At 52.6% G+C, this 22,665-nt stretch overlaps 1 protein-coding gene across 1 annotated transcript in view; it reads right to left on the bottom strand.

Moving 5' to 3' along the window:
• Positions 1-22,665, bottom strand: part of trpm3 (transient receptor potential cation channel, subfamily M, member 3) — a 33,503-nt gene that overhangs the window by 4,769 nt on the left and 6,069 nt on the right. Inside the window, 17 exon segments of the mRNA XM_062454093.1 lie at positions 1,069-1,161; positions 1,521-1,695; positions 2,888-3,139; positions 3,721-3,849; positions 4,999-5,102; positions 5,105-5,138; positions 7,203-7,406; positions 9,379-9,607; positions 10,523-10,815; positions 11,690-11,719; positions 13,031-13,171; positions 16,614-16,664; positions 16,909-17,043; positions 17,265-17,365; positions 19,858-19,930; positions 20,393-20,447; positions 20,583-20,699. Coding sequence (XP_062310077.1) covers positions 1,069-1,161; positions 1,521-1,695; positions 2,888-3,139; positions 3,721-3,849; positions 4,999-5,102; positions 5,105-5,138; positions 7,203-7,406; positions 9,379-9,607; positions 10,523-10,815; positions 11,690-11,719; positions 13,031-13,171; positions 16,614-16,664; positions 16,909-17,043; positions 17,265-17,365; positions 19,858-19,930; positions 20,393-20,447; positions 20,583-20,699 — 2,216 coding nt within the window.

Below are 22,665 nucleotides of genomic sequence, written 5' to 3'. Positions count from 1 at the left end.
TTTCCATCCATGATGGTTCAGTTGCGGTGGCTTATAACAGGGACACTCAGTGCTCATACTTAGAAGGTCGTTGGTTTGTTTACCTTTATAAATCATGTTTTATTCATACTCGTCTCTTTGATTTCAATTGATCACACAATGCAGCCCAAAGATAGAGAACTGAAGTAATTTTTTTTACTCTTTCGCATATTGTACGTTTTGAGAAATTGGGTCGTAAAAATAAAATAAAAACTCTGACAACTGAACCACGTGAAAAAACTGATTGCCAATGATGAAAGGAGGTTGATGTGTGTGCGTGCGTGTCTGTGTGCGGTGTGTGCTTTTACTGTGTGATGGCGTGCACGTGTATATACACTGGACTCCAATATGTGTGTGTGTGTCGTGTAAGCATGTGCATATGTGTGTGCTTGTCATCCTGTTCATATATGTGAGCTCGTGTTTTACGGTTAAGGGAGTATATCGTATGTGAATGTCTCGATGGCGTTGTGGGGAAGTTGCTAAAGCTAAGCTGGAGAAGGGGGATGGACATGACAACGTGAGCGGCAGATTGTTTACCAGGCAGGCCCACTTTCCCGACAACAGAGACGATCAAAGGAGTATCAATCGATAATCCTTTGACGTTTTCATACTGTCCATAATCGAGGGAGATAATCCGAAAACAATAGAAAACCAATAGAAACCTAATAACAGCGTGCCACTGCCGTGGAACCACATTGATATGCGCGTCGCGTGACAAGTGGAGGATGAAGTTGCCCTTAGAGGCTGAACTCGGCTCAGTTTCACCCCCATTACCCATCCCTGCCCCCTCCCCCCAATGATTGCAACTTGGACTTTGGGGGAAGTTGCGCTGATCCGAGATCAGTGATAATGGGCTCCTTCACCCCAGAGTGTGGGATCGCTGCATGCACTCCCGGTGTCTCTAGTGGCCCCTAGTGGTGGGTGTGGATATGACATGGCAGCGAGGCTGGGATGGCGAGTGGTGGAGGAGGAGGAGGGAGGGGAAAAGGTCGGGTCTATATCTGTAGATTTACTGGCATTCTGAATTGAACAAGGCAATGTGGGATGGACCGTTATTTCGCCAGGTTCCGTGAGGTCGAAAGTGTTTTTCGATCAGCCAGAGTTTAGCATTCAGCCTGTGCTGTAGCTTCCTACTATGCACATCTGAAACAGAGAACGACAGCATTATTTCAGATCTCTTGTCTTTGGGCCACTCCTCCCATCTGGTGCACAAGCACACACCTTCTCGCACGTGTGCGCAAGCACACACACACACACACACACTCGATCCATACCCATCTCACACACTCGGAGACTAAAGTTTGAAACAAGCGTAAGAAATCGCACACCTTAGCCGAGGCAGTTACGCCCCAAGCGACATTACCTGCTTCCAGAGTTGTCCCTCTTAAAGCCCATCAACCGTGTTTTCCGACTACCACAAAACTTTATTGACCGGGAACAGATCTGAACCGACAAAAGGGGGGGAATCTTAAGAGGGGCGGAGACTCTGGGGGGCTGCTTACGGTCGATCTGGTCGGCAAACACCTCCCCGTAGATCATCCAGTAAGGCATGAAGAAGATGTTGCGGGCCAGCATCCAGGAGGGGTCCTCGTTGGGGTTGAGGATGGCCTGGCGAGCCACGCCAAAGCTCATCAGCACCACCAGCATGATGATCACAAAGTACATCATGTCAATCATCTGGGAGGCGGAGGAGGGGAGGGGGGGGGGGAGAAGGGGGCAGAGGGGGGGGGAAGGGGGGGGAGAGAAGGGGGAAGAGGGGGGGTGAAGGGGGGGGAGAGAAGGGGGCAGAGGTGGGGGGAAGGGGGGGGAGAGAAGGGGGCAGAGGTGGGGGGAAGGGGGTGGGAGCGGAGCGTTAGACGACTCGAGGGTTCATGAGGAGTGTGTTGGGTTTAGTTTTTATTTTTTTTGTCGTTTTTTGAAGCGCGTCCCTCCCGGGTGAGACTAGCTGCCTTGGCGTTTACATGTCATATTCAGTGGGTGGATGGGAAAAGGCCCTTCTGCCGTTCCTCATCGCCCACCTTCGTCAACGACCGTCTCTCTGTCTCTCTGTCTCTCTGTCTCTCTGTCTCTCTGTCTCTCTCTCTCTCTCTCTCTCTCTCTCTCTCTCTCTCTCTCTCTCTCTCTCTCTCTCTCTCTCTCTCTCTCTCTCTCTCTCTCTCTCTCTCTCTCTCTCTCTCTCTCTCTCTCTCTCTCTCTCTATGTTGATGTACCGATATTGACACTGGCCCCATGAAGCGTCGGTCTTCGAGACAAACCCATGGCCTTGTTGTGTCTGGGCTGGTATCTGAGAGCTGTCAGCTAGTTTCCCTTCAGAATGTCAAAGTGTGTTTCCCTGTGTGAAATCTCTGATAAGGGGCCTCGGATGAGGGAGGCTTAAAACACAGGCTTCTGGTTGATGGGGGGGGGGGGGGGGGGGCCACACTAAGAGGACATCTTCCCGTTGTCAACACAGATTAGGCTATCCCTTTCAGTGTGCGAGCCATCCTGTAAGACAAACAGGGAGAGAGAGAGAGCGAGAGAGAGAAAGAGAGAGAGAAAGAGAGAGAGAGAGGAGAGACAGACAGACAGACAGAGAGGAGAGAGGAGAGAGAAAGAGAGACAGACGGGACAGAGAGAGGGGAGAGACAGGAGAGACAGAGAGACAAAGATAGATAGAGAGCGAGAGACACAAAGATAGAGAGAGCGAGAGAGAGAGAGAGAGAGAGGGGGGAGAGACAGAGGAGAGAGAGAGACAAAGATAGATAGAGAGCGAAAGACACAAAGATAGAGAGAGAGAGAGAGAGAGAGAGGACATCCCAGCTGAGCGACACAGACAGACGGGGAGAGCCAGCGACCCCCCCCCCCCCCCCCCCCCAAGCCAACAGCTCACCATCTTCCCTATCATCATGACGTAGGGGCCCAGGTATTTGTTGACGCCGAAGATGTCCAGCAGCCGGATGTACCAGTAGATGATGTTGACGCAGTAGATGACCCGGCCGTAGCTCATGAGGGGCGGCTCCTGCAGCCGCAGCACCATGCCCACCGAGAAGATCAGGATGGCCATGAGGTCTGTGATGTTCCAGTACTCCTGGAGCCACACCTTCACCTTCTGGAGGAGCTTGCCCGGCTCCGACATCAGAATCTGGGGGGGGGGGAGGGCAGGGGGAGGGGGGGAGGGGAGGGGAGGGAAGGAAGGAGGGAGGGAGGGGGGAAGGAGGGAAGGAAGGAAGGAATGAGGGAGGGAGGGGGGGGGGGGAGGCCACGAGGGATGGAGTGAGGGATGGAGGAGCAGGGAGAACCGTAGGAGAAGGATGGAGGAATGGAGTGAGAGGGAGAAAAAAAGCGAGGAGAGTTCATAAACCCCGAAGAAGAGACACATTGAATTTCATCTCCAAACACTTCAGCCAACTGGCCAGTAGAGGACAGTGTGAGTCCACTTATTAGGACATTGGTTACAATTTAAATGAGCGCTGGTCCACTGCCACGATGAATGTCTTTTCATACATAATCTGTTAGGATGGTAATAAAGGGGTATACAGAGATAAGCAGAGTATTCCCACGTGGCCAGTCATTGTCTCCTCAGCTTTAGAAACTGTATTTTATTACGTACACACATTCCAACACAGCAACAACACAGGCAAATGAAATCAACAGTCTATTTAATACCCACACATTTAGTATGCATGTTTGCGTGTGTGTGCGCGCGCGCGCGCGTGTGTTTACCTCTCTCATCTTCTCGATGCCATTGGTGAAGATGTAGGCGATAACGATCCACTCCTGGGCAGAAGGCCACAGGTCCATCTTCACCAACACGATGTAGTTGAACAACATCAGGTAGCCCACATACGCCATCTGAACGCACGCACACACACACGCACACACACACAAGGGATAAGATCGTTTTCGACAGATGCTGACACTTGGCTTTGAGTGAATTTAAATATACTGACTCTAATCCTGAGAGAGTGGATAGAAAGTCTTAAGTGGGTTTAGAGTCCAGATAGATATCAAGTGTCTTAAAAATGTGTTCCTAACATCTCAGAGGGCATTTAAAGACTTCACCCAGCGCAGCGCTCGAGTACGTCCATGGAAGTATGCATAAGTAGGTCCATGGCAGAGAAACAGTCCCGGCAAATGCCAAAAGCGAGTTGTCATTCTGCAGGAACATCACGTGCCTGTCTGAGAACCAGTCTTGACTAAACACAACCCCCCGTCCCCCCCTCGTCCCCGTCCCCCGTCCCCCCCGAAGGGTGCCGAGGTGTCACTAAAAGTGTGTCCCTGAGCCCGTGGCGCCCACACGAGGTGCGCGCCAAGGTTCGACGGATGGCGACGGCAACGTGTGTCCCGACTCTGAGCAACTGGCTGGTCTGTTCCTGAAGTACAACTGTGAATGTTGCATGAGGCCTCTGACCCAAAAGGCAAAAAGAGGGGGAGGAGGAGGAGGAAGGGGGGGGGGGGGGTGAGGGTCAATTGAGAGAGGGAGACGAGAGAGAGCAGAACGAGTGAGACGCTGCGAGAGAAGTGTGAAGGCGAGAGAGAGAGAGAGAGAGAGAGAGAGAGAGAGAGAGAGAGTGAGAGAGAGAGTGAGAGTGAGAGAGAGAGAGAGTGAGAGTGAGAGAGAGAGCGACTCTATGAGTGCTGTATCTTTCCCAAGGTTTTTATCTCTATAAATAAGAGATGGACCTCCTTCTGGGAGGTCTTGTGATGTTTTCACAGAACAGACAGATAGGAAGAGCATCAGGGGGGGAGCAGGAATAATATCCTCCAAATAAAACACGTTTGCACCCGCGTGCACACACGCGCACGCGGGCTGTGTGCCTCTCTCTCTCTCTCTCTCTCTCTCTCTCTCTCTCTCTCATCTCTCTCTCTCTCTCTCTCTCTCTCTCTCTCTCTCTCTCTCTCTCTCTCTCTCTCTCTCTCTCTCTCTCTCTCTCTCTCTCTCTCTCTCTCTCCTCTCTCTCTCTCTCTGCGTGTGTGTGTGAGACTCGGCGGCTGACTAACCGTGTGGAACCAGAACTTGACAATGGGGGCGTTGTAGAACTCGTAGATCTTGCGTCCCATGGGGATGAGACGGTGCCTCTTCTGCACCTCCTCCACGTCCTTCTCCTGGACGTCTCCGTGGTGACCTTACCCAGCATGGCCTGGGGCGGGGGGCGGGGGGGCGAGGGGGAGGGCGGGGGCAAATCCGGAAGGGGAAGCAGAAAGAGGAAGGAAGAGGGGGGGAGGGGGGTCGGCTGTTAGGGCTGCCCCCTTGACCGGCAAATCTCTTTCAAGGAAGCAAGCACAGGCATGTCATTCCGTAATGGGGGGGGGGGGGGTGTTATGGGTGGAGTGTGGTTGCTGTGTGGGCGGGTGGGGGGGTGGGGAGGTTAACACGCACGACACACGTATGACGCAGACAAACACTCATGGATAGAGTGTCAGACGACGGCTACGGACAGTCAGAAGAGCGAGAGAGAGAGAGAGAGAGAGAGAGAGGGGGAGAGAGAGAGAGAGAGAGGAGGAGAGGGAGAGAGGGAGAGAGGGAGAGAGGGAGAGAGGGAGAGAGGGAGAGAGAGAGAGAGAGAGAGAGAGAGAGAGAGAGAGAGAGATGAGAGAGAGAGAGAGAGAGAGAGAGAGGGAGAGAGAGAGGGAGAGAGGGAGAGGGAGAGGGAGAGGGAGAGGGAGAGGGAGAGGGAGAGGGAGAGGGAGAGGGAGAGGGAGAGGGAGAGGGAGAGGGGGAAAGACCAAGACAATCCGATCGGACACACGGTTTTAGGATCCATGAGAGAGGGTTGGACTCCCTGAGGTTATGACGGGTCATGATCGAATGGCATACTGTCATAACGGTATGCGTGTACCTACGGGGGGGAGTGTGCCCCCCCCCCCCCAAATTGTATTGCACCTCCGGATTCGAGGGCAGACGGCAGTGGATGGAGGACTCAGATGGTTGTGTTCAATCCCAACATGTCTGCATGGACATTGCATGCATAGTCACTCCGCCTTATGGCCTCAGTCTCTTGGGATTGGAATGTATTTAGCGAGGCATCAGAGGATGAATTGCAATACAACGACCCCCCTTTCTGGTGTAGGTACATGAATCTGCCTGCGATTCATCGTTTTAGGCTTTTGGGCCGTGGCTGAACAGTCAGAAACCAGTGCTGTGGCAAGCCAAAGAGCTCATGGGAAATGTAGTCCTTGTCTCATTTTTTTGCAGGACATCGGGTGCCTCGCAGACTACAACTACCATCAGCCTTGTGGTCATTGCCTCTTTCTCCGGCTAGCTGGCTGGATGCAGGTGAACGGCATGTGTGCGGTACTGTTGGGGGATCAATTCCATTTCAATTGAGGAGAAATAGAATTGGAACTAAGCCCAAACCAGTAGCTACTTTATTGATAGTTAATTCCAGCTATTTTTAAGAGCAGGTGTTCAGACTGTACAGGCAGTGTTGACAGCAAGCATTGCTGAGAGCAGTTAGTTCGTATGTTCTTCCAAGTACAGCTGTGACACCCCCTCTTAGAAGCATGCTGAGTGACAAGCCACTACCGGCAGGGTGGATAAGAGAGTGAGGGCAGCAGTCAGTCAGTCGCATACAGTACTGTACCTCTACTTAGACCTGAGCTAGGAGAGAGAGGGACGAGACACATGGAGAGAAGAGAGAGAGAGAGCGAGAGAGAGAGAGAAGAAGAGGGAGGGGGAGAAGAAGAGAGATAGAAAGTGGAAAGAGGAACAATGGAGAAAAAGAAAGAGCGAGAGAGAAAGTGGGGAGAGGAAATTTGAGAGAGAGAGGGAGGGAGGGAGGGAGGGAGAGAAGGGACACACAGGGAACAAGAAACGGCAAAACACGCTACAACTCCACGAGGAACGTCTTCGCTGAGGCGACGAGACACAGGTAGCGAGATGACGGGCAGGGGAGGGGGGGGGAGGGGGTCGTTTAGCAGGGTCCAGGTGTGCCAGAACAGGAAGGCAAGAGGGCCAGCCGGTCTACAACTACCCGTGGGGAAAACCCTACGAGGTTGCGCCGCTCAAAAACTCCCCACAGGGAGAAAGAGACAAGAGCGCAAAGGAGGCTTTGCACGTAAATCAGCGGGGGGGGGGGCGGGGGGGAAGCGTTAAAAGCGTAGACTAAAAGAGGGGGGGACGGACGTAAGGGGTGGGTGGGGGGGGTGGGGTGGGGGGGGGCGATTGTGTCGGGGGGGGGGGGGCAGGGGGCGGGCGCTCTCACCACGGAGTTGTACTGCGTCTCACAGTAGGACCTTACTGTGAACTCCATGTCCTCCTCCTCCTTCTCCTTGGGCGGCTTCTCAGGCTCCTCCTCCTCCTTCTCCTGCAGGTAGGCCTCCTGGTCCTGGGGCATGTAGGACATCTCGTCCTTGTTCTTGAACTCCAGGCTGAGGATGGAGGGGGGCAGGAGCAGGCCCAGGATCACCTGCGCAGGAGGGGGGGGGGAGGTTAGGATGGGCCGCCACGCGCGCACACGCGCACGCGCCAAACGCAGGGCGGGAAAACACGTCCGCGCGCTCGGAAGAGAGGAAACGGACACGCAGAAAAGGACGCTGGCGCACGCGCGCAGGAGAGGAAACGCGCGCGCGCGCTCCCACGTACACGCGCGACCCGCGCCGGGCACGCCGAGGGGGCAGAAGCCGTCTGACGCAGAGGCGACGAGCACGCTCCTCTCGGATTTAATTAAAAAGGCATTAGTCCAGACAGCTCGCCATGTTCGCAGCATCCGAGAGATGAAAGGCGCACGCACTCGGCAGATAAAGGACGTCGCTTTCCTCTTCAACTGCACAAAGACAAACAGAGGGATCCCTGCCGTAGATAGGGACTCAGGGACAATACGTATGGGGGGACTTGGGGGGAGGGGGGGAGTGTGTCTTATCATTATCACACGTAAATACTTTAGATATCTCCCCCGACGATGACGCACTAGACTTGCACATGAAATGAATGGCTTCTTAACTAGGTAGACGGGTACTTTATTCGAGGGGAAATTGCGGTGCGCTGGATTGGTGTTCTTTCTCTGGTGCCAGACTCGAATCGCGGAGCACGGAGGCCAATATTAGGCCCCCACCTGATCATTCTGTAGTACCACACATTGCGTGACAACTGAGATCGGGGGCCGCTCCGAATCAGACGGCTTCCCTCCTCGACATCCCGTCCAACTCACTCGCATTTCACCTGTGTCTTGTTAAATGTATGTGTCGGTTTCAGGTTGCTTGTCAATTGGATTAGGTTCATCTGTGTACAGTTGTTTGTGTGTACATATCACCCTTTCTGTGGTCTACCTTTTGCGAGATCCTATCTAGTTTATTCGGATCATGTTGAAGTCCCTTCTGCGGTCTGTGCTTTGACTATGTGTCTGTCTGTAGATTAAAATGCCCCTGCACTTGGCAAAAAAAGGTTCATTATCAATTTGTATACCATAAATATATTGAGTGGGTCACAAAAGGAAATGCTTTGGAATACTTCGGGTCCAACCCGGATTGGTTCATTTGGTTGCTGGACAGCCCTTGTGAAGAAATCATAAACTTAATGCAACGTCGCCAACTGAGTAAGCGACTGAGCAGTCTATCGTGAATGAACTGCCGGCAGTACATCTTTCCTTTTTCTTTTTTTAAACTCGGGCTCAGAGCTTGGGAAGTGTGTCTGAACACCTGTGTGTGTGTGTGTGTGTGCACTTGTGAGGATTGTAGGTCATCAATGCGTGCGCGTGTGGGCGTGCGAGCGCGCTTGCTCGGGGCATGCGCGCCTGTTTGTTCTACTCGTTTCTGCTCCAGTGAGCCTGTCTCACAGCCAGCTCCGTCACACCTGCATTCCCTCCTCTGTCAGAGCAGACCCACTCCAGGCAAACCCCACCACCAGAGCCCCGCCCGACTCTCCTCCACCCCTACGCCGCAGGCCCCAGCCCCCCAGGCCCTGTGTCCCCATCACACCCCTGGTCCTGGAACAGCTGAACGTGGGTAACCTCCCATGCACTGAGCGGCTGTTTCCTGTCAAGTAGAAGCCAACTTCCTGGTTAGCCCACTTGCAGGGCTGATGGATGGCCCGGCTTCTAACCGTGGTAAACAAACACCCTAACCACCCAGCGATGTGAGGGACCCCCCATCTCCGATTCATGACGCTGTCGAACCACCACTGCAGCGCAGTGTCCCGTGTGTGTGTGTGTTGGGTGTGAGCGAGCGAGCGAGAGATAAGCGCTGAATTAGTTAACATTCACCAGATATAAGGTCAGTGTTATTTCTAGATTCCGAATTGAAAAAAGAGCTCTCCCTCTAGGAGGGGGGTCGTCGCCACCTAGTCTGGATCTGCTCGTCCAGACCACTCCCCCCTCCCTCCCAGCTCTCACTCCCTGCACCACCCCCCCCCCCCCCCAAGGCGGGGTGCGTGGCGGGCCTGACCTTCAGCCCGGAGTTCTTGCGCATGCGCAGGCGGCCCATCCACATGTCGGTGAGCAGCATCTGGCTGCAGGTGTGGGCGATGAAGTCGCGGTGCTTGGCCGCCACGGCCAGCTGCAGGCACGTGGCGTTGCTCCAGTTCTTCAGCTCGTAGGTCAGCAGCTTCATGGCCATCTGCTCGTCCTGCTTGTACGACTGGTCCAGGAGCTCCACAGCCAGCTGGGCAAACTCCCTGGAGAACAGCCAACACACGGTTACCCTCCCCTACCCTGGAAACGTCTATGGTATGTGTGAGGGAAAAGAAAAACGTCAATAATATCCGCGAAACGTAGGGCCGCTGAGGCGTGGAATCGTAACCGAGGGCTGCTCTAATGTCTTGAGGGAAACAGGCAGAAGCGGAAGGTGGGTGGTGCCGTTGGCGTGGATGTGTGCGCGTGCGCGACACGTGCTTTTTCACACGCTCGGATGATGTCACGCACGCCCTCTGAGACCCGTGTGGTGCATCTTAAACAGGTCAGGCTAGGAGGGGGGGGGGGGGGGTTGGGGGTTGTCAGACGCTGGTGTACCCCAGACGTCCGCCTCAAGTCCCCACATGAATCATTTAGTGGGACACTTTCCATGAAATGCGTTCGGCTCAGCCTAGAAAGATTCCCCCCCACTCCCCTCCCCCACCCCCCGCTTCTCTGCGGGCGTGTTTGGATTCCAGGCAGCCGGTGGTGGTGGTGAGGGTGAGGGGGGGTGGGGGGTTGGGCTGCCTCGTGCTGATCAGGGGCAGAGAGGAGGGGGGTGGTGTGGACACTGTGACTGTGGCTCCCCCGAAACAGTTTGACCAGCTAATGACATCCTCAAACTCAAATATATTTAACCCACATACTTTGCAGGGCGTGTTGGATACGAACAATCTCCCTGGCATGGCTGTTAGAAACGTGTGTATGTCTGTGCGTGTCTGTGTGTGTGTGTGTCTCTGTCTGTGTGTGTGTATGTGTATGTGTGTGTCTCTGTGTGTGTGTGTGTGTATGTGTGTGTCTCTGTGTGTGTCTGTGTGTGTGTGTCTCTGTGTGTGTGTGTGTCTCTGTGTGTGTGTGTGTCTCTGTGTGTGTCTCTGTGTCTGTGTGTGTGTGTGTGTGTGTGTCGTCTCCCAGCCCACCTGGAGTTGTGGTTGAGCTCCTGCGAGATGTCGTCCACCATGTCGTTCTCCGATGCCTCGTGGGCCATGGCCTTGCACAGCTTACAGGCCACCAGGGCCTTGGCCATGGCCTCCTCCCCGTGCTGCCAGAAGAACAGCGCCATCTTCTGCCTCTTCATCAGCACGGCCCACACCATCAGCTCGTGGAAGGGGAAGGGGAAGTGGTTGATCTCCGGGTCGTCCAGGTCGATGTCCACCTCCTCCTCGCGCTTGCGCGTGGTCTTCTGGCGCCCGCGCCGGATCGGCATGTCGTCCTAACGCCGCGCACCCCACACCCCCGCCCCCCAGCGCCACGCAGGCCAGACAAGACGAGAGCAGAACAATGGATGGTTAATGCAGTCTGAGTGCTAGGGGAAGGGGGGGGGGGGGGGTGCTAGGCCTCCTCTGGGCTGGTGGGAGGCCGGCTCGGCTGGGCTGGTAATCACTTTCTTCACGGGGGCTCGGTCTCTGGTAGGCCAGGGGTGCAGAGTGTCTCTGAGGCCCTCTCTAATGGAGCCCTATTGATCTGCACCTGCTGTCACACTGGCAGGTTCGCTTCTACTGGAAACGGCTCCCATTTTGAGGAGACATCAACTATGGCTGTTTCTGCTCCTGGTCTGTCAGACTGGTTTCACACACGATATGCAGACATTCAGACATGGAGTTTTTCTCCTACTACAACTCTGTAAATAAGTACTATTTAAACATGGGACAATGATACGCTTCGGGGGGGGGGCGGGGGGGAATGTGACAGAAAACATCTATCTAGACCTGCGAGAGTTTTTTGTTGTTGTAGCGTAATGACTGCGTCAGAAGGACAGTCGCACCGGACAGACAAACGGACATGCTTGAAAGACAGCAGGACAGACAGACACACAGACAGCGACATGCAGAGACAGGGTCTCTATCCATCATCAAGAACTGATGAGGCTTATGTAAAAATCGTTACGTGCATTGCCTTCATGACACCAGCCTATTGAGCGACGATCGAAGTGCGCTGGCGGACACGACGTCGTCGCTCAGTAGGAGGTGTCATAAAGTCTACTAGAAACATTTCACCGGGGGGGGGTGTCATGTTTTGCTATCGGTACCAGCAGACAGAACCAAAACAGTGACAGAATCGTAGCCAAGGATGTTTCCGGCACTTACCTCCATCCCCAGCAGTTTCAGGGCTTTCGGCTGGAAAAGCGACAGAAATATGATCATACAGAAATGGAACCGGAGGGATCCCCTCACTGTACAGCAATGCACGCACACAGACACGCGCACGCACACAAGCGCACACATAGGCAAACAGACAAACAAACGAAAAACGCCGCCGCACCTTTTTCTAGACAAATAATCCCCCCCCTGTTTCTGTTACCGGAGAAGTGTTTGTTTAGATCCAGACCTATAACTACCTTTTCATCTTGCTAGAGAAACAGTTCTTTCAAAAGATCAACAGTCACCTGTGTTTTTCTGTTTATGCGTGTGGTGGGGGGGGTGGGGGGGGGGGTTTAAGTTGAGGGCTGTGCAGAGCGAGTTGCTCAGTGGTGTACCAAAGCAGGCCGAGTGTGAATTATGCATTCGTGAGCCGTCATGTGAGCAGGGTAAAAATAACTCTCCTCTTGTGGGGGGGATGTCTAATTTCTGCATCAACTTCGGGCCTTTGTTCCTACGCCTTGTCACCCAGTGCGCATGTGCATTGTGCGCTCGAACGTACAGTGCGGAAACGCGTGCGAGGGTACGCGCGTGCGCGGGGGAACCTGCGAGTCCTACGTTGATGCGCGTGCGTCGATGTTCGCGACGCGTCTCCGATTCGACTTAAGATCGAGGAGAGTTGCAAAACCCTGCCAAAGCAGATCCCAGACCAGCTGCATCCCTCTCCTTTAAAAGCACACACGATCTGTCCCCTCTCTCTATCCTCTCTTCAGCTTCTCGTTTGATCGGTTTCTCGCTACCTCACTCCCCAAACTTAGGTGAAAGCAAACGCACACACACACAAATGCTCACACGCACCGACACTCTCGCACACACACTCAGCCACACAGACAAATGTTCACACGCTCACACACAGATATAAAGCAGTTGAGTCGAGCAGTATGTTCAAAATGCTACAGAAAATGTGATTTGTAGCACACACTGGAGTGTGGTGCGGTGAAGAGCAGAGAGGAAAACCCTGCCTTCCCATCGACCGAGAACAACTCTAACTCTGAAGAAATAACAGATTATATCAATACCAAATGAGTCATGAGTCTTTTCTCCTATACTGCTCGATCCAAGCGTATGACAAGCCTTCACATCGACTAAGGCCTAAAAAGAAGCTGGACAGAACCCACTTCTGTCCGTCAGTCAGACGGCGTTCGTCCCAAAAGCTCATTCCCACGCCTGCACCCCGCAAGGCCGCCCACATGCTCATTCCAAACAGCCCCGCCCGCACGTAAAAACACAGAAGCACATGCTACTAGCATAAGCCTTAGATGACGGTTGTAGATGTGGTCTGCGACTCACTCTTTTGGGCCCGAAGAGGTTGTGATACAGCGTTCTGAACCTCTTCCGGGTGTAGTTGCATCGGTAAGCTCCGCCCATCAGGTACTCGATGACCAATCCAATGTCGATGAGGCTGATTCGGTAATCCGGGGGCAGGTTACCCTGGAAACGGAGAAGTCGGTCAGACGTCAAACAAGCGTGTGACACCCCCCCCCCCCACCCCCCCCCCCCTCCCCCCTGGTCACAATCCAGCACAACGGTTAAAGGTTAAAGGAAGAGGCATCCAAAAAAATAAATACGAGAAGTTGGATCGACACAATCGAAATCATACACTCGCACTGGACAGATCCACATCAACAGTTGTTTTGTTGTGCTATGAAAGAATACGGGGATGAGCTGATTCACCTTGAAGTAGATCCAACTGAACCCTGGATATTCTTGCTTGGAAAGAACACACAAGGTCAGTGAGTATACAACACGCCGGGGGGGGGCGGGAGGGGGTTGGGGGGGGGGGAACACACCAACCCTCTGATAAGATCAACAGATCCCGTCTGACAACCAGGACTCCTGTCTGACCCGCAGGCCACGGGGCAGGTTTCCAAGAGTTTGTCAGGCTTAAAAAATCTGCGTGAGTCGGTCCAACCAACGCTGGGCCGACTTCAATTCTTTCTTTAGTGAAGTGGCAATTTGGGGGGTGGGGGTATTTTTCATCATTCAATTGGCACGTTGACCGACGAGCGCCGGGGCGGACGTCAACTTCTGCTCTTTGAGGGTCAAGGAGGATGATGGGATAGGGGGGAGGAGGGGGGGGGGGGGCGTGGACCGAATAGGAAGAACAGAAAGAGGACGAAGGAGACGGCTCTCGAGGAACGTTTACTGAGGGGGAGCGCGGGGGGGGGGAAAAGCAGGAAACAATTCTCCGTTTGCCTGATTGCTCCGTCCTCATTGGCATCGCCGTGGATAATGAGATCTTATCTTCGTATCAGAGGTTTTGTGCGAGAGGAGAGAGAGAAGAGATAGAGATAGATAGTGAGCAATAGCCGCAATTGAAACAAAAGGGAGATCGAAGCGCCGACGACAAGATGTTCTCTCTCAGAGGCAAGAGCGAGGAGGCTGTTGTCCTCATCGCCATCATCTTTGGCAGCCCTCCAGATTGACGCAAGAGCTCCGATCCTATCCCAGCCAATACAGCGAGCCCGTGGGGATCGGAACCCCCCATGGTTCCCTTTCAGTTGAGCCAATTAGCACACATCTACATCACCCCGAATCCCGACCCCCCCCAGCCCCCCACCCCACTCTCAGATCAATGGAACTAGAAAGCTCTCCATCTCATTTCCTCAAAGTGGCTGCAATTTGTTGCCCGTTATCCCGTCTGAAAGCCCTCTGAACTCCCCTCTCGAAGGCAGCGCTTTGAAGTGACTCTAAAAAGCTGAATTGCGCTTTTGTCTGTTCCCACACTGTTCCTATGGAGAAAACAACCAGTGTTGACGTTCTGCCTCACAGGTTACTCAGCCTGACCGAATCAACAGCCTAACCACGGCAACCAGGGGATCGCTGAGTGCAAACTACACACAAAAACTAATTGGAAAACCTAACCCCTAGCCTTATACTCTCCCCACTGCTCCATAAACTACGTGTCGCTTCCTAGCTGCAGAACTACGTTCTCAAACGAAGTTCTACGCTCTCAAACTTTCATTTGAATTCAGATAAATACTGTACACAGGAACAGTACATTCTGTGTTATAACCAGAACTCGTCATTTACAGTAACATCAACTGTAAAATGCCATACAAACTACACACACAATACATACTACCTTACTTGCCACAAAAGAGAGAAAGATTTTTTTTTTAAATTTGGAGGAACATCTAGGGTCTATGTTTGGTGTCAAATGTTAAGTCGAAGGAGGGTTGCCCCAAAACCTGCCTTGGTCTACGTAGGCCAATCGACATAATGATCAAATAAACATCCCTTTGAACTCAACAAACGGTAGTAACAAATTGGTTTTGGAGATCAAAATAGCATCACCGGCACACATCTTGGTTTTTTTACTCCAGAGAGAGAACAAGGAGACAGACAAACAGGGGAAGCTGGTCGACCGTGTCTAGCTGGTCTCGCTAAAGCGCTGCACTCTACCGCCGGGCACAGTAACACTAAATGCACACCACACACACACGCACAGCTACCGCTACTCCTGTACACAGCAGAGCAAGACAAGGAATGGGCAGCTCACACAGATTTCGAGAAGCCAAGATAGCCATGCATTGAGATGTGTTCCAATATGGGTTTGCGTGTGCGGTACGGAACCAAGGACCTAGTCTTGGTTGACGGGACCTGTGCGTAACGCCCGTGTAGCGCGTGTGTGTGTGTCTAGTTTGATCTGAAACGTGTGGGAGTCAGGTGGCTGAGCCAGTTAGGGAGTGAGGGAGGTTAGGGAATCGGGCCAGTAATCAGAAGGTTGTTGGTTCGATTCCCCGCCGTGCCAAATGACGTTGTGTCCTTGGGAAAGGCACTTCACCCTACTTGCCTCGGGGGAATGTCCCTGTACTTACTGTAAATCGCTTTGGATAAGAGCGTCTGCTAAATGACTAAAAGTAAATGTATATGTCCCGTTCACCCTGCTCTCAGAGAGGAATGAAGGACTTGTACAGTTCAATGAATGTGCCCCTACAGGGATGTTCTGTAAACCTGCTAATCAGCCACACTCAAACTAATGACACGTCTAAGTATTCATGATTAGAGGCTGCCATTAGTCTCTCCCTAGACCTGAAGAAAGGGCTTCATTGAACTTCCCCCAGACATACGTAATGTGTGGTCCGTCGGTTGCATAAAAAGATGTCGTCATTGACTATAGGCAGCAGAGGAGCAATAGGAAAGCTCTGCAATGGATGACGTTGATATTACATTGTACATTCAATGTTATTGGTGATAAAATAGAATTGGTGTCAGGTGTCTTGGAATGTGATGGACCAGGATCAGAGAGCTACATCGTTGGCATAGCAGGACACAGACCGACAGAGAGGGAGGGAGGAGAGTAGAGTGTCGGAGACGGACCAACGGCGTAAAAGCTGTCACCGGGGGGCGACGTTTCACGTCAAACGACTCGTACACAATCACGACTGCGACAAGACACCCGGTCGGGTGTGCTCTCCAGTGTGGAGTCGTTTGTCAAATGTGGCTGCCCTGGACTCAGGCTGGAAGTAATTTGAGGCAAAAGCCTAGTAGTGAGTGTGTACAGAGACTGAGGGAAGGATGGTGGGAGAGAGAGAGAGAGAGAGAGAGAGAGAGAGAGAGAGAGGGGGGGTGGAGGGGAAGGGAGAGAGAGAGAGAGGGGGGGAGAGAGACGTAGACAGCTCTACACAGCCACGGCAGCCCTGTAACTCCAGCTGAAAGGGAAAAGCGGGCGCCTATGTGCCGTCACCGGCATCTAACGACACGCACGCCTGCTAACGGCACAGACTCTGCACACCGAAACGAAGACAAATCAAATGAAAAAGGAACAGGCTACCTTTGCAAAAAGGCACTCAAGCCAAAGGTCTACGCAGTCCCAAACACACACACACACGCACACACACTTACTGTGCACACACGGGGATGGGCATACCTTTTTGACATCTCGCACCAGATGGGAGAGTGTGTTGGATGGTCCATGTCTCTAAAAGAACACAGGATGGGAGGGTGAGGGGGGGCAGGCATAAGTACATTGGTAGCATGGTAGGAAGTGGAATTTAAAAAAAGTATTAGGTGATTCTTTATTGTGACAGGTATGAATATGTGTCTTTAAGTTGCAGTAAATGTGTCTGGTATTACACATGACGTACACATGAGGCAAGTACTGTATGGTGTGTGTGTGTTTATGTGTGTGTGGTGTGTGAGTGTGCGTTGCCAGGCAGCAGTACCGTGTTGTACAGCTCCTCCAGCCGGGACAAGGTGAGGAAGCGGTGCATGCTGACTCCGTTCTCAATCAGCAGCTTGACAAAGTCCACTCTGTCCAGAACCAGAGCATCCAGCATGGACTGTTCTAGAGAACCCACCTACACACACACACCATAAACACCATACGGAAATCCTCATCAAATCGAACCTTGTATGGCGCTTTGCTCTGATGTGATCCATCGGTCTATATTCGACACAAACCAAACTACTGCCAAGCAACTACCAACCACCATCCTAATAAGAGATGTTTTCCCAAGGAGATATTCTATGTGTGTGTGTCAGGTGCTGAGGTGGGGGTGAGGGTGGGGCTGGCTCTTACAGGCCACTGCTGTCCGTAGATGAAGATCTGACTGCGGGCGATGTCCACTCTGTTCCATGCCAAGGCTAAACTCAGCTGGTCTGGAGCTGACGCATTGGCCCCTGTCAGAGAGAGGGGGGGGGGGGAGGAAAGGAGAGAGGGAGAGAGAGAGATATATAAAGAAAGAAATAAGGAGATAGATGAGAGAGAGGGGGGGAGAGTGGGGAGAGGGGGGGGGGGGGAGAGAGGGTGAGTGAAACAGGGAGTGAGACCACAAAGAAAAAGAGAGATCAACAGTTGCATTTCTGACAAGCACGCCATATTGGTTACACCCCTCCCATCAGTTCAGAACAATATGTCTAGGGATTAGACAAGCTGGGGGCTGGAATCTTTAACCAGCAAAAACAGTAACTAGGTTTTACAATCTGCTCCTTCCCCCAGACTCATTTGTCTCCCTTCCCTCCTTGGCACGCTTGTCCTTTCTCTACGCTTTCAGCTTGGAGACATTTGTCACACCACGTGTGATGTGAGTTAGTAAGGAACACTCTTAGTAATGAAAGTGTTGACAGGGCTCAGTAATGAGTTGCACTCCGGTGTAACAGGCCTGTAATAGAGTGTGTGTATTTAAAAAGGGCGGGGGGGGCGTTTTAAATAACCCTCAGCCCCCTGACAGATCAACATCCACTAAAGTTTATGGGTGTCATTCACTGGCCATGGACCCCTTCAGACATGTTCCAATTACCACAGCCATCTCTTCACCGACCTCCTCGAGCCATGCCTCTATGGGTCTCTCTCTCTCTCTCTCTCTCTCTCTCTCTCTCTCTCTCTCTCTCTCTCTCTCTCTCTCTCTCTCTCTCTCTCTCTCTCTCTCTCTCTCTCTCTCTCTCTCTCTCTCTCTCTCTCTCTCTCTCTCTCTCTCTCTCTCTCTCTCTCTCTCTCTCTCTCTCCTCTCTCTCTCTCTCTCTCTCTCTCTACCTCTCCCTTAACCCCTTCTGTCGCCCTCTAATCTTTGCCCTCGCTCTTTCTCTATCAAGTCCACAATATACAAAGGGAATGGCAAAGAGAGAGTGTGTTGTCGAGAGAGAGAGAGCGGTGAGGTGAAAAGAGACAGTCAGAATGAGTTAGTAAGGAACACTCTTAGTAATGAAAGTGTTGACAGGGCTCAGTAATGAGTTGCACTCCGGTGTAACAGGCCTGTAATAGAGTGGTGTGTATTTAAAATGGGCGGGGGGGGCGTTTTAAATAACCCTCAGCCCCCTGACAGATCAACATCCACTAAAGTTTATGGGTGTCATTCACTGGCCATGGACCCCTTCAGACATGTTCCAATTACCACAGGCCATCTCTTCACCGACCTCCTCGGAGCCATGCCTCTATGGGTCTCTCTCTCTCTCTCTCTCTCTCTCTCTCTCTCTCTCTCTCTCTCTCTCTCTCTCTCTCTCTCTCTCTCTCTCTCTACCTCTCCCTTAACCCTTCTGTCCGCTCTAATCTTTGCCCTCGCTCTTTCTCTATCAAGTCCACAATATACAAAGGGAATGGCAAAGAGAGAGTGTGTTGTCGAGAGAGAGAGAGCGGTGAGGTGAAAAGAGACAGTCAGAGAGAGAGAGAGAGAGAGAGAGAGAGAGAGAGAGAGAGAGAGAGAGAGAGAGAGAGAGAGAGAGAGAGAGAGAGAGAGAGAGAGAGAGAGAGAGAGAGAGAGAGAGAGAGGAGAGAGAGAGAGAGAGAGAGAGAGAGAGAGAGAGAGAGAGAGAGAGAGAGAGAGAGAAGCGAGAGACACATAAAGGAAGAGAGAGCGAGGAGAGAGAGACTCCTGCATCTACACGTACAGTCACTCATGAATTATGGGGAGCTGTCTCAGGGCTAGAGCGGAACGCAGCCAATAAGCTACTGTGTATTCTGAAAAAGTCCCCTTGAGGATCCCTGCAGCCCACACACACACACACACAGAGTCGCTCCCCCCGCCTTCAATCGATGAGTCCAGTTAAATAACAAATCGAAGCGATGGGATTGGGAGGGGGGTGATGGGGGTTGGGGGGCGGGGTAAGGGCAATCGAACTTCACAAAAACGGCTCACTTTCACATCCACCGAATTAGGTGTTGGGTAGGTAGCCCATATGTTGGCGTAGATGTATCGTCAGACGATTTTAGATGATTGTTTACAAGGTTTTCTCGGGGAAAAATCAACCACAACCCGTACGTAAACAACATTGTTTGTATCGTGTGTTTGAAGACTGGAGACGAGTCAAAGAGAGAACTGTGCGCTGAGCCAAATGAAGTGTGTGTGTGTGTGCGCGCGTGTAAGTTTGTGTGCGTGTGTGTTCCTCTTTCTTGCCTGACTGTATGCTTTTAGTGGATCAGTAATGGGGTTAGGGAGAGGGAACTTGGTAGGGGAGGGAGAATATATCAGACACAAGCCTTTTGAACTACAGAGAGAATTCCTTTGGGGGAATAGTTAGTAAACTGGAGCCCATAAAGCACATAAAGCTCTTTCTCACACACACACACACACACAAACAAGCGCACGTGAGCAAACATCGGTGTGCGAGAGAGCGTGAACACACACATACGCACACCCACGGAAGGGGCGGAGATCCCTCCACAGACACACGCTTACCTTTCAGCAGCGCGGTGAGGATGGCCAGATCGATGTCCTGGTGACCCTCAGACCCCATACGAAATACTGTTATCTGAGGAGAGAGAGAGAGAGAGAGAGAGAGAGAGAGAGAGAGAGGGAAAGCAAGGGAGAGGGAGAGAAAGAGAGAGGGAGAGAAAGAGAGAGCGTGAAAGTGAAAGAGAGATGGAGAAAAGAAAATAGAGAGAGAGGAGAGAGGATAAAAGAGAGGCCAAGACAGAGATGGAGAGAGAAGGAGAGCGGGGGGAGAGAGAGAGAGAGAGAGAGAGAGAGATGAGAGAGAGAGAGAGAGAGAGAGAGAGAGAGAGAGAGAGAGAGAGAGAGAGAGAGAGAGAGAGAGAGAGAGAGAGAGAGAGAGAGAGAGAGAGAGAGAGAGAGAGAGAGAGAGAGAGAGAGAATACACCGTCACACATCCTTCTATAATTTCACGAGACGTCATCGTAACTGGCCGGCTCCTTCGTTTCGTTGCTCTGTGAATGAATACACCGAGGCTTCCAGTGTCGAGTCTTTCATTCACCTTGTAACTATTACCACTGTACGGGGGATTATACAGAGGCAGATCTGAAGTGGAGCTTAGAGGAGAGGAAAGGAGAAGTGAGGAAGAGAGGACAGGGGTCGGAGGGGAGAAGGAGAGGAGGATATACCCGAGACATCATTCTTCGGCTCCCTTTGGAAAGGGTCCGATAAAGACCCCCCCAGCTGCACACGTGCAGCGGGCTCCCAGCAGGGAGCAAGTGAAGAGCAGCGGGCGAGAGGCGAAGAGGAGAGGCGGAGGCATGAACCTGACACGGCACCGCAGCAACGGGAGGAGCTTGGGGATGGAGCTGCACAGCGCACAGAGGATAGGAGAGAGCGACGTAGAGAGAGAGAGAGGGGGAGAATAGGATGGAGAGAGAGAGAGAGAGAGGGGGGGAGGAAGAGAGAGAGAGAGAGGGGGGGGGGAAGCCGAGGGAGGGCGAAAGGAGGGAGGAACGCTGCAGGTCCTGCACATTTTTTTTGTCGCATGGCGGCACGCGCGCGTGCGCGAAGGGCACCTTGACGAGCACACGTGAGAGACGCGCGTTCCGTACGCATGTTGCGGAACCCCCGGCCCCGGGGTCGTAAAACCATCGCTCTAATGCCACCGTCCCACTCTCCCCTCCTCCTCCTCCCCCGGTTCCATCCCCCCATCCCATATCCAGAGCCATCTACCCCATACATTTGGCTGAGCGTCAGGATCTTAGCTAGCCTACCTCTCCCCCCCCCCCCCCCCCACCATTCTCACCATCCCTTTACACCTCTCGAGGCTCCATACAAACCCATTTTACACGTAAAAATGGGGAGTGGGGGGGGGGGGGATAATTCAATTGAATAATTCAGCGGAGGTGATTCATCTCCAGATGTATTATTTTGGCGCTGGCACAAGGTGACGCTGTTGTCCTCCAGAATTGGTCCGTGTTCTCCGGGGCGGCGAGATGATTTAAGACCTCGCGTGCCCCTTTCGAGTGTGTGGTAGCATTCCTAATTGAGAGTGAGTGTGTGTGTGTGGGGGGGGACTCGGTAGGTAGGTGTGTATATGCATGTAATTGAAAAGCCTTTCTCTCCAGGTGGAACTGCAGAGTAAATGGGATGTGATGGTATCGGTCCAGGTCTTCATCGCCTGCATGTGGACAGATTGAACGATTACCGCAGAGCGGGTGTGTGTCTGGTAGGAAATGTGTGTGTTTGTATCTGTGTGTTGGAGTGTGTGTGAACCTGGATGTGTGCGTGTGTGAGGGTGATGAAAGGATAGTGGGCAGAGGTGGAATTGAGCAATGACTGTTTATTGATGACCTTGTGTGCGTGTGTGTTTGTGTGTGTGAGAGTGTGTGTGTGAGTGTGTGTTTGTGTGCGAGTGTGTGGCAGGCTGTGGCCAATATACAGGGGCTCTTTCCTGCACCGCCAATTCAGCATGAAACACCAGAATCAGCCATATACACAACAAACGAATCATTTCATCACTGTGTGCATATTTACATGTGTGTGTGTGCGTGTGTTTGTGTTTAAGAGGGCAGGAACTCTTTTCGAAAGGTTAATGTATACCAGGCTGCAAGGCAAACAAGGTCTACAACACATCATGATTCACAATCAATGTCTGTTTGTGTGTGCGCATATGTGCGTGTGTGTGCGTGGAGCTCTGACCTTTATGCCACACAATCAGTCCAGTGCTGGCCGCTTTGACACCGGACTAATCACGACTATTAAGATCCGCAGACTGAGAATTCCCCGCCCCTGCCCCCGCCTTGCATAAACACAGAGCCCCCCAAAACCCCCCCCCCCCCCCCCACCCCATCCCTCCCTCCCTCCTCCCCCAGACAGTAATGATGATAGATTCTGGGGGGGAGATGGAGCCAAGGAGGATGATCATATGCAGCTAAAGCGATTGTACTGTGGCTTGCCTCCATCCCCAAGGTGACCCTGCAGAGCTACGCTAGTTAGCATGGCCCGGGCTAGCCCATGGTCGATGGATTGCTCCATCTCAGGGGGATTTGAGGGGGGGTTTAGAGGGCTTCGGGTGAGTAAATGCTGGGATATAAATGAGCAATGTCCACCCCAGGCACCCAGCCTTCAGTACATGCAGTAACCCGCTGGAGAGCCAGGCCAGAGTGCTGCTTTGCTACTTTAAGCAGTACATGTGTACTTTTCGGCGCCATCTCCATGTTTGTTGCAGAGCTGATGGCAGAGCCGGCGATATTTATGAGACGTGCCGGCGATATTATGAGACGTTCCATCACGTGCGCTGAGCAAGCGCGGCGGTCTGTCGTCCTCGTT

The sequence above is a fragment of the Osmerus eperlanus genome, chromosome 28, assembly GCF_963692335.1.
Source record: "Osmerus eperlanus chromosome 28, fOsmEpe2.1, whole genome shotgun sequence".
Taxonomy (NCBI): Eukaryota; Metazoa; Chordata; class Actinopteri; order Osmeriformes; family Osmeridae; genus Osmerus; species Osmerus eperlanus.
This window is presented reverse-complemented; position numbering and strand designations above follow the sequence as displayed.